This window comes from Saccoglossus kowalevskii, chromosome 16, assembly GCF_978046115.1.
Source record: "Saccoglossus kowalevskii chromosome 16, keSacKowa6.1, whole genome shotgun sequence".
Classification (NCBI taxonomy): Eukaryota; Metazoa; Hemichordata; class Enteropneusta; family Harrimaniidae; genus Saccoglossus; species Saccoglossus kowalevskii.
In genome coordinates this window covers 31460117-31472663 of record NC_140656.1, presented here as the reverse complement: position 1 = coordinate 31472663, position 12547 = coordinate 31460117, and the positions used below count along the sequence as shown (strand labels likewise).

General features: G+C 36.0%; 2 protein-coding genes across 5 annotated transcripts in view; both read right to left on the bottom strand.

Annotated features, from left to right (window-relative positions):
* Positions 1 to 12547, bottom strand: part of LOC100366720 (G protein-coupled receptor kinase 3-like) — a 151350-nt gene that overhangs the window by 53766 nt on the left and 85037 nt on the right. The gene's annotated exons all lie outside the window — the stretch shown is intronic.
* On the bottom strand, positions 3024 to 4775 carry LOC146733829 (uncharacterized). Its single transcript, XM_085491465.1, has 3 exons — positions 4597 to 4775; positions 3391 to 3666; positions 3024 to 3244 (listed from the first exon to the last, which is right to left on the bottom strand). Exons 1-3 carry the CDS (start codon positions 4751 to 4753, stop codon positions 3024 to 3026), a joined length of 654 nt encoding a protein of 217 aa, XP_085347591.1. The 5' UTR covers positions 4754 to 4775.

The window sequence follows — 12547 nt, the reverse complement described above, 5'->3', positions numbered from 1 at the left end:
ACTGAAATTGGTTTTATCCTATCAGCACATAATATGAGTTCATATTTAAATTCAATTCTAATGAATTTAAGAAATTACCTATTTAAAGAAAACAATAGTTTCCTTCATTTGGTTTTGTATTTTAGATAAAAAAATTCATAGAAACTGTCCTACAAAAAATTTCATCCATGGAAATCTCTTGAAATTGTGTATATGTCGAGTGCTTATGAAGTTATTCCATATTATACATTGAAAATGGTATGCTAATGCACTACTTTTTGAGAAATAATTAGTTTAATTGTCAGTTTCAATAATCTTGGTGGCCATGTTGGATCATTTGCGTGACCTTTGACCTTTGCCAGTGCCCTTGTCAATATACATACCGGGGTACATCAAATATGGTCATGTACATCCAACATCAGTAGATTATATTGTTTTATATATGAAGTACAGTTTATATATATTGGCTGGGTGCTTGGGAGAATATTCTTACCTTTCATTGGAAATATAGAAATTCAAAGTCAAGCCACTATTAATGCACTGAAGTATTATTTTCTTCTGAGGGATACTGATGAAAGCATTGTATTCTCAGTTAGGGCACAGGTGTGTATGGTGGTGGGGAGGGGTGTGGTGTGCTGTAACATACATACAAGGCAGAGTATGACTAGTGTTACCATACATGAAGTGACAAAAAGATCAGTATTGTTTAATTGTAAGTAATATTTATTTTGTGTTCTGTTTTTTTAAATATTCATATATCGATAAATAAATAAAAGTGGTCCATAAATACTAATATAATTAAATATTTCACATATTTTAAAATCATATAACACTTGCTTTATCATTTTATTAATATACAATTGTATGTATTTAATTTTTTTTAAATCTGGATATAAATACATATATTTAGATACAATAACCTTCAATGGACAAAAAAAAGTGTTTTCTTTTCTGAAAATATGCCAACATTGCATGAATAATCCCATTTTCACCCTATGAGACATTTACATACCAAATATCAGTCTAGTGTTCTCAAAGAAGTCATGTAACGAATGGATGGATTAGTGAACTAAAAAAATATCACAAGAGTCATTAATCATTGTTTTAAATATAGTTACTTCTTTTCAAAAAACTGCGATAGTGACAAGAATGTTTTTTTATGTTTGGTTACCCGTGGATGACCAAAATAATCTTCACTAAGCAACTTCACCAATCCATCTATCCCTCCTCTGCTATAAGCCAAGTTCAAGTGACAAAAAGCCAGACCAGAAGCAGCTATTTTCTCAGCCATACACTTTGTAATTACCTTCTTACTTATTAGTTGACTAAGAGAAGACAGATTTTTCTTTTTACACAATAGAAATTCAAGAGCTTCTATAATAAAATCAACAGAGAAGCTATGTTTACTAATATGGCTGATGTCAACATTACATTTACCAATCAATTGTTGAAGCATATGTACATCATGTTTTGCATTGTGAGCACTGTATTCAGTGTGTAAATAATCATTAACCAGGTTTTCTTCAGAGTAAGATGATCGAGGTGGTAAAATTTCACGAAATACAGAGAGCGTATCAGAAAAGCAGCAATGTTTATGTTTCAGTTTGTCTAAAAGACCATATCTTTGCACAGAACTAACCAGAATCCTAGCATCAAAATTCTTACAGTTATGTGCAACTAACACAGAATTTAATGGAATCCATTCTATAAAACTCTCAAGAGCATCTTTCTGTGATAATGTTGGTACTAAATTAAAGTTATGAAACAGTTTACCACATGTATATGTCAACCCAGTTACATTGGATGCTGCTGGATGTATTGGCTGACAGGGGTCAACATACTCATCAAATATTTTACCATCATAAGATGCAGCAATCTGACAAATTGAGGAATCAATACCAAATGATGTTGTTTCAAGATCAAATACAACAACAGGAGAATCTTGAAGTATTTTTACTGGAAAACTTACAGGAGCATTAACTGGTTCAGGAATACATGTAATATCAATGTCATTTCTAATTGCAATGTTTGTGTTGTATGTGTCACCTTCTCTTAACTCAGTAGCATTACATTTTTTGTTTCGCTCCTCTTTTAATTGTATACGTCTAAGTTTGTATTTTTTGTTTTCTGTCTGCATCTTTCTTTTTCTTGCTTTATTGTCTAGTTTTATTCCCCTCACCTGTGAAACAATTCCAGGAGATAGTCCATTTTCTTTGTTAACACTACAAACATATGTGTATCCACTATTTTTCTGTGAAACTGCTGCTGCAATGCGGATATTTTAAACTTTCTGATTTACTGTAATGTCTGTTTTTTGGTGCTTTAGAAGCAACAGTGTTATGAAAACTTTCATTGGCTTGTGTTGAACTCATAAGAGAAAGTTTATTTGCACATGCAGCATAAATTTCAAAAATAGATTTTAAATCTTTACGCAATTCTACCCCAGAAAGATCTTTACCATATGGAAGACGTTTGTGGCAGTAAGTATCTGGCTGACGTTGGTAACCACACCATTTACGATCACATGATTCATGAGATCCAAATGCATGGGGAACAATGGCAAGCAAGTTTTTATTGATTAAAGCTGGCCTACCTTTGTTCTGAGTAACAGCATAGGAAAAACATGTTTGAAAATACTTGATAACACGTGGTGTTAATATTTTGTGAGTTTTTGAAAGTTCATATAATTTATTTCCTAGACCTTTTTTGGTGTGGTTCATATCTGGTCTCTTTTCAATATCTTGGTTAATTTCTGTTCTTAGTTTATGAATGGTTGTTGTATCATCATCCATAGTTAAAGATACTGTTTTAGCACTAGTTTTGTTAATAGTTTTTACCACTTCAACAGCAATATCTCCTTCCATAGCTTTGGAACTCCCTGTCCAGTTTTTACGACAGTCATGTTTTCTTGTGTTCATATCCCCATTTTCACAAATTTTGCATCCCTTTGAACGCACAGCATATCCCATAATTTTACCAGTTGCTTCCCCTATAGCAGCACCATGACCTGACAGACTGTTATATTCTTTGCCAGAGCCACGGCGCTACCATGCACCATCAAAGGAAATATCAACTTGATTTTCATGTGAACTAAGTTTTTGTTCTTCAGTAAGAGCTTTAACACACAGTCGTTTTGCAACATTCTCAATACCAACACCTGCTTCTCTTTCTCTTTTCTTTAATGTCTTGTGGTGTATACCCGGTATATTCAGTGAGGCAAGGAAGTTATTCACATGAGTCTCTCCCATTCCACTGTGTACCATTCCTATGTTATGAAATAAGAAACAACTTAGATTAACATTTTATAAGATTAGTTTTTGCTGCCCTACATTACTAAAAGTATGATCACCAATATATGACCATAAGAGTTTAATAATTGAGATGAATTCTTAGTTTGCCTGTAAATCTTACCGGTGGCTAATTTGGTATTTACATCAAATATAGGTAATCCTTGGTTTGATTTGGCATTCCTATGTGTCGAACCTGTATACACATGGTTTACAGCACCACATCTCTGGCAAGGTATATACAGTACACTACCAAGACCATATCGTCTCTCCTCCTGGCAATCCACCAGAACAAGGTGTTCACAACACACAGCACAGGCTTTTAATCCCTCAGCTAGAACAGACAGCTGTACTATTCTGCGTCCAACATTCCAATTTATAGCACTTTCTGAAGTAACTTCTGTAAAGATAAATCAGATTATCATTACAGTCATCATGTAAATAAATTTCATGCAATTTGCACTACTATACTGGCTAACAGATATTGACAACAGTAAGATGTTAACATACTATCTGTGCTATTCGTAAGAAATGTATGAATATTTACAGAAATAAAAAGAAACCATTATTCCAAAATCATCATTTCCAAAGGAGCCATAGGCAAAACAGAAACTCTCTCACATTCAGATAATGTGAAAAATAACAATATTTTTTAGGTCATGGCTTATTTTCAGAAAAAACATTTATTGGGAGAAAATGTCCAAAAATATATATTACAATGTATTTAGAACAAAAATATTTGACACAATAACAAATAGAAAAAATAAAATTCAAGTATCTACTATAATATGCAAGTATTTTAATTTTAATTTCCTTAACACAGCCGCAAGTTCATCATGTTACATGTTAATTTTTTTCTGAAGAGTAAACAGATGAAATTTCAATGCTCTAAATTTATAACACTGGGAAAATAAATATGGATTTCAAAACAGCAAAATATAGAAAATATTTGAACATGCTGTTTATTCATAGTTAAAATTGTATCCCCTTGGTTATATGGAAGTGTGAGGACAATCATGCCCTCAAATTGGGGGTTTTGTGCGTATAGTTAAAATTATCAGTTCGCGTTGAAGGCACCTCGTCATAATTAATGAAAGCTGCAGACGACGCGACAGACAAACTTCGTTGTCAAATATTTTTTTTATCACAATTTCTGTATTTAGTGAAACAGGAATTAGGAAAAAATAAACACTGTTTCCCCCAAAATAAGCATAATCTGATGTTCATAAAAACAAATAAAATGTGAAAATATATTGATTCGAGTTGTGGATAACAGTTGCAGACGACTCAACCAAAGTTTACGTCGTAAACTGACACCGTACGTACGTACCTGAATTTGATTCTAAAACTACTTCAGCAACTTTCTTATGTTGGCGGTTCGCCTGGATAACTGCCAATCTTCTTCTCTTCTCTTTCTCGGTCAAAAATCCTTTAAATTTGCGTGCATTCGGCGATCGCGAAGCGTACTTGTTTGTTGTGGCAGCCATCTTGAAAGTCTGCTTCAAATGCGCAGAATGTATGCGCAGTGCATTTCCGCGCATACAACCTTAAAATAACACCATTGGTTGGGTATACATTTGATTGACACGCATAGAATGAGATCATTTTCAAACTCTCACAAATCATGAGAGTTCGCTTCTTGTGAGATCTCACCTCACTATACATAGTTATGAAAGTTGCAGATCCTTATCTTATAATTTCTTGATATTATTTTTTATCAAATAACTTTTTTGGTTTATGTGAACGCATATTGATTAGACAAAGCAGATTTTTGAGCCGCAATAATTAAGTTCATTTTTGTCACTGTTAGCATAGTGGTTGTCGCTTCAAACTCATAATTGGTAGACCCAAGTTCAAATCCTACCTCAGACTGAACATCAAAGGGTCAACCCCCTACCCTTGGTGAGTGTGCCACAGACTCAATGGGAAGGCCAATTCCACTGGCCGAGATTCATTCACTAACTAATGCAACTTTGGGGGAACCTTGGTTAAGGTCCGCAGGTGCTTGTGTTCGACCGAGCCTGGTTGACGCCAGGATAGCGCATTAAACTGCCATTTGATAGGAAGATGGCCGCACAGCCCTGTCATGTAGTCCTAAACATGAATATGACTTCGGTGGCAACAAATTCATTTTTGTCGGTCAGAACATTAAAAAGTAATTTGGGTAATTCTGGATTGCACTTTCAATGATTTTTGGTCAAATATTGATTGAGGCACTTGACTTGATTAAAATTTAAAATAAATAAATTGTACATTATTACATCAGTCGTTTTTCTATTCACAATGTACAGAACAATAATTGTACATTTTTTATTACTCAAAATCCAGCTGTTTGTGTAGTTCAATGAGCTTCTTTTTGTCGTGAACAATTAAACACATGTATTTAGGTAATATAAAAATAACTTAATGTATAAAAAAATGAATAAATGACTAAACAAAGTCGCTTGCTGACTGACATATTGTTTATACAGGCCAAAAGATCATACCATTATTCAACAGAACATGTTACCATTTTTTCACAGAAATTAATACTGTATAACAGCTTTTTTATCTGGTTATTAAACTTTTTTTAATTAAAATATAATATAATCACCATAACTTTTTTATTATAATCTACCTACAGTAATAATGTTACACAACCTGACTTAGAATCATATATTGGAACAAAAGTACACTTAGAAAATAAAGCCAACGGAAATTGTTACGTATACAATGTATCAGAACAAATGACTGATAAATTGTCTTTCAGTCATCAAATAGACATTCTTTTTGGTTTCCATATAAATTAAGACTGGAATCCCAAAACTTGATACACAGTAAAAATAAAATCTAGTCTGTCAAAATCTGTAGATGCATTTTCAATTAATTAACACATGAAACATGTTTGCTGTTTTTTGTCAGTCCCCTTGGCAACCAACAAAATGAGGTCACATGGTAGTGAGAGAATATTAGTTTAGGAACAATTATTAAACACTAAATTACTATAATTTAAAAATAAAGGCTACTGAATGTAGGTTATCAGATTCAGAGAAGGGGGAAAAAAAAAAACATTTCAACTGTGTGAACATTGCCTTGCTGATCACGAGGAAACTTTAGTTATGATATATACATTTCACTTCTGTCTCTGACAGGAAAAATCATTTAATATGTTTTTATATCATTTGTTTTGGTACAATGTAGCAAACATCTTATTGTAAGTACTTTAACCAACCCTTGAAGCACCAAACTCAACATTTGTTACTTTTAAAATCTGCATAAATGTTTTTTTTTAAATATTGACCTGTAGCAAATATGAAATATTATCCCAAAAATTTATACCGGTATAAAGAAATAAACAAGCAGCCAATCGGCTGAAATAGTCCGCTGTTAGCAATGCACATTTCAGTTAAAGAACTGAAGATATCACTGGAAAAGGAACAATAGTATCAAAGCAATCAGACTTGCTGTTTTCAACAAGAATTCAAAAATATCACTTTTCACCAAAAATAATCATCAAAATTAGTTAATTGAAGATATCGCCACAAAATTAACAAATCTGAAAGAGGTCCACATGTAGTACCTATATATGTAATATAAAAGCAATCGGACTTGCGGTTTTCAAAAAGAAGTCAAAAAAATCACTTTTTACCAAAAATTACAAAAATATTCACTAAAATTAGAGAATTAAAAATATCACGAAATTAACAAATCTGAGAGAGGTCCACATGTAGTACCTATATATGTAATATCAAAGCAATTGGACTTGCGTTTTTTCACAAGAAGTCAAAAATATCGCTTTTTGCAAACAAGCAGCCTGTCGGCTGAGATAGCTCCGCTGTTAGCAATGCACATGGCAATTAAAGAACAGAAGATATCATTAGAAAATGAACAAATTTGAGAGAGGTCCACATGTAGTACCTATATGTATAATATATCAAAGCAATTGGACTTGCGGTTTTCAACAAGAAGTCGAAAATATCACTTTTTACCAAAAATTACAAAAATATTCATCAAAATTAGAGAATTAAAGATATCATCATGAAATGAACAAATCTGAGAGAGGTCCACATGTAGTACCTATATATGTAATATCAAAGCAATTGGACTTGCGGTTTTCAACAAGAAGTCGAAAATATCACTTTTTACCAAAAATTACAAAAATATTCACCGAAATTAGAGAATTAAAGATATCATTACAAAATGAACAAATCTGAGAGAGGTCCACATGTAGTACCTATATATGTAATATCAAAGCAATTGGACTTGCGGTTTTCAACAAGAAGTCGAAAATATCACTTTTTACCAAAAATTACAAAAATATTCACCAAAATTAGAGAATTAAAGATATCATTACAAAATGAACAAATCTGAGAGAGGTCCACATGTAGTACTTATATATGTAATATCAAAGCAATTGGACTTGCGGTTTTCAACAAGAGGTCGAAAATATCACTTTTTACCAAAAATTACAAAAATACTCACCAAAATTAGAGAATTGAAGATATCATTACAAAATGAACAAATCTGAGAGAGGTCCACATGTAGTACCTATATATGTAAATATCAAAGCAATTGGACTTGCGGTTTTCAACAAGAAGTCGAAAATATCACTTTTTACCAAAAATGACAAAAATATTCACCAAAATTAGAGAATTAAAGATATCATTACAAAATGAACAAATCTGAGAGAGGTCCAAATGTAGTACCTATATATGTAATATCAAAGCAATTGCACTTGCGGTTTTCAACAAGAAGTCGAAAATATCACTTTTTACTAAAAATGACAAAATATTCACCAAAATTAGAGAATTGAAGATATCATCATGAAATGAACAAATCTGAGAGAGGTCTACCCAAGGTACATATACACCAAGTATCAAAGCATTCAGGCTTGTAGTTTTCAAGAAGAAGTCGAAAAAGTAAAACATTGACACGGACGACGACGACGACGGACGACGACGACGACGGACAATCACTCATATGATAAGCTCCGCTCGACAAAGTCGACAGCGGAGCTAAAAATTACCATAGAGAATGACAAAATGAACAAATTCTGTTTCTCCTTGCCTGCTAAAAAATGCGCCTGAAATACACTATATGCGTCATTAAGAATAGCAACAAGTGCAACACCTACATGTATTGGGTTAGCAATTTACATGTACTCGAGTATGTCTCACTGCCAATTTCTAATTTCAAAAGTATGAGATTTTTTTCTGGGCTGTATCTTCTGTATGTAGGAAATATTAAAAGAAAGCTGTCAATCTCAGAATTGCATTAATATTGTGACTACTGAGGAACTTCATAAAACTGAAAGTGCTTCAGTAATCATGCTGTGTCACATACGATAATGAGCAAAAATTTGAATTCATGCCGCTTTAAGTTGTTTCTTTAGGCAATACATGTACTTACTTACAGCTCTCCTCATACTAAAACACAGCCCTGTCTACACAACATAGCTCTCCTCATACTAAAACACAGCCCTGTCTACACAACATAGCTCTCCTCATACTAAAACACAGCCCTGTCTACACAACATAGCTCTCCTCATACTAAAACACAGCCCTGTCTACACAACATAGCTCTCCTCATACTAAAACCCAGCCCTGTCTACACAACATAACACTCCTCATACTAAAACCCAGCCCTGTCTACACAACATAGCTCTCCTCATACTAAAACCCAGCCCTGTCTACACAACATAGCTCTCCTCATACTAAAACCCAGCCCTGTCTACACAACATAGCTCTCCTCATACTAAAACACAGCCCTGTCTACACAACATAGCTCTCCTCATACTAAAACCCAGCCCTGTCTACACAACATAGCTCTCCTCATACTAAAACCCAGCCCTGTCTACTCAACATAGCTCTCCTCATACTAAAACCCAGCGCTGTCTACACAACATAACACTCCTCATACTAAAACCCAGCCCTGTCTACACAACATAGCTCTCCTCATACTAAAACACAGCCCTGTCTACACAACATAGCTCTCCTCATACTAAAACACAGCCCTGTCTACACAACATAGCTCTCCTCATACTAAAACACAGCCCTGTCTACACAACATAACTCTCCTCATACTAAAACACAGCCCTGTCTACACAACATAGCTCTACTCATACTAAAACACAGCCCTGTCTACACAACATAGCTCTCCTCATACTAAAACACAGCCCTGTCTACACAACATAGCTCTCCTCATACTAAAACACAGCCCTGTCTACACAACATAGCTCTCCTCATACTAAAACACAGCCCTGTCTACACAACATAGCTCTCCTCATACTAAAACACAGCCCTGTCTACACAACATAACTCTCCTCATATTAAAACCCAGCCCTGTCTACACAACATAACTCTCCTCATACTAAAACACAGTCCTGTCTACACAACATAGCTCTCCTCATACTAAAACACAGCCCTGTCTACACAACATAACTCTCCTCATACTAAAACACAGTCCTGTCTACACAACATAGCTCTCCTCATACTAAAACACAGCCCTGTCTACACAACATAGCTCTCCTCATACTAAAACACAGCCCTGTCTACACAACATAGCTCTCCTCATACTAAAACCCAGCCCTGTCTACACAACATAGCTCTCCTCATACTAAAACACAGTCCTGTCTACACAACATAGCTCTCCTCATACTAAAACACAGCCCTGTCTACACAACATAACTCTCCTCATACTAAAACACAGTCCTGTCTACACAACATAGCTCTCCTCATACTAAAACACAGCCCTGTCTACACAACATAGCTCTCCTCATACTAAAACACAGCCCTGTCTACACAACATAGCTCTCCTCATACTAAAACCCAGCCCTGACTACACAACATAACTCTCCTCATACTAAAACCCAGCCCTGTCTACACAACATAGCTCTCCTCATACTAAAACCCAGCCCTGTCTACACAACATAGCTCTCCTCATACTAAAACACAGCCCTGTCTACACAACATAACTCTCCTCATACTAAAACACAGCCCTGTCAACACAACATAACACTCCTCATACTAAAACACAGCCCTGTCTATACAACATAGCTCTCCTCATACTAAAACACAGCCCTGTCTACACAACATAACTCTCCTCATATTAAAACATAGCTCTCCTCATACTAAAACACAGCCCTGTCAACACAACATAGCTCTCCTCATATTAAAACATAGCTCTCTTCCTACTAAAACACAGCCCTGTCAACACAACATAGCTCTCCTCATACTAAAACACAGCCCTGTCAACACAACATAACACTCCTCATACTAAAACACAGCCCTGTCTACACAACATAGCTCTCCTCATATTAAAACATCGCTCTCCTCATACTAAAACACAGCCCTGTCAACACAACATAGCTCTCCTCATACTAAAACACAGCCCTGTCTACACAACATAACTCTCCTCATACTAAAACACAGCCCTGTCTACACAACATAGCTCTCCTCATATTAAAACACAGCCCTGTCTACACAACATAGCTCTCCTCATATTAAAACATTGCTCTCCTCATACTAAAACACAGCCTTGTCAACACAACATAGCTCTCCTCATACTAAAACACAGTCCTGTCAACACAACATAGCTCTCCTCATGCTAAAACACAGTCCTGTCTACACAACATAACTCTCCTCATACTAAAACACAGCCCTGTCTATACAACATAGCTCTCCTCATACTAAAACACAGCCCTGTCTACACAACATAGCTCTCCTCATACTAAAACACAGCCCTGTCTACACAACATAGCTCTCCTCATACTAAAACACAGCCCTGTCTACACAACATAGCTCTCCTCATACTAAAACCCAGCCCTGTCTACACAACATAGCTCTCCTCATACTAAAACCCAGCCCTGTCTACACAACATAACACTCCTCATACTAAAACCCAGCCCTGTCTACACAACATAGCTCTCCTCATACTAAAACACAGCCCTGTCTACACAACATAGCTCTCCTCATACTAAAACCCAGCCCTGTCTACACAACATAGCTCTCCTCATACTAAAACACAGCCCTGTCTACACAACATAGCTCTCCTCATACTAAAACCCAGCCCTGTCTACACAACATAGCTCTCCTCATATTAAAACACAGCCCTGTCTACACAACATAGCTCTCCTCATATTAAAACATAGCTCTCCTCATACTAAAACACAGCCTTGTCAACACAACATAGCTCTCCTCATACTAAAACACAGTCCTGTCAACACAACATAGCTCTCCTCATGCTAAAACACAGTCCTGTCTACACAACATAACTCTCCTCATACTAAAACACAGCCCTGTCTATACAACATAGCTCTCCTCATACTAAAACACAGCCCTGTCTACACAACATAGCTCTCCTCATACTAAAACACAGCCCTGTCTACACAACATAGCTCTCCTCATACTAAAACCCAGCCCTGTCTACACAACATAGCTCTCCTCATACTAAAACCCAGCCCTGTCTACACAACATAGCTCTCCTCATACTAAAACCCAGCCCTGTCTACACAACATAACACTCCTCATACTAAAACCCAGCCCTGTCTACACAACATAGCTCTCCTCATACTAAAACACAGCCCTGTCTACACAACATAGCTCTCCTCATACTAAAACCCAGCCCTGTCTACACAACATAGCTCTCCTCATACTAAAACACAGCCCTGTCTACACAACATAGCTCTCCTCATACTAAAACCCAGCCCTGTCTACACAACATAGCTCTCCTCATACTAAAACCCAGCCCTGTCTACACAACATAGCTCTCCTCATACTAAAACCCAGCCCTGTCTACACAACATAACACTCCTCATACTAAAACCCAGCCCTGTCTACACAACATAGCTCTCCTCATACTAAAACCCAGCCCTGTCTACACAACATAGCTCTCCTCATACTAAAACCCAGCCCTGTCTACACAACATAGCTCTCCTCATACTAAAACACAGCCCTGTCTACACAACATAGCTCTCCTCATACTAAAACACAGCCCTGTCTACACAACATAGCTCTCCTCATACTAAAACACAGCCCTGTCTACACAACATAGCTCTCCTCATACTAAAACACAGCCCTGTCTACACAACATAGCTCTCCTCATACTAAAACACAGCCCTGTCTACACAACATAGCTCTCCTCATACTAAAACACAGCCCTGTCTACACAACATAGCTCTCCTCATACTAAAACACAGCCCTGTCTACACAACATAGCTCTCCTCATACTAAAACACAGCCCTGTCTACACAACATAACTCTCCTCATATTAAAACCCAGCCCTGTCTACACAACATAACTCTC

Coding starts and splice junctions, on each gene's coding strand:
- LOC146733829 (XM_085491465.1), bottom strand. CDS start 4,753: ATGGCTGCCACAACAAACAAGTACGCTTCGCGATCGCCGAATGCACGC. Junction 3,667..4,596: donor AGTTTTAGAATCAAATTCAG/GTACGTACGTAC, acceptor TTATCTTTACAG/AAGTTACTTCAGAAAGTGCT. Junction 3,245..3,390: donor AAATACCAAATTAGCCACCG/GTAAGATTTACA, acceptor TTCATAACATAG/GAATGGTACACAGTGGAATG.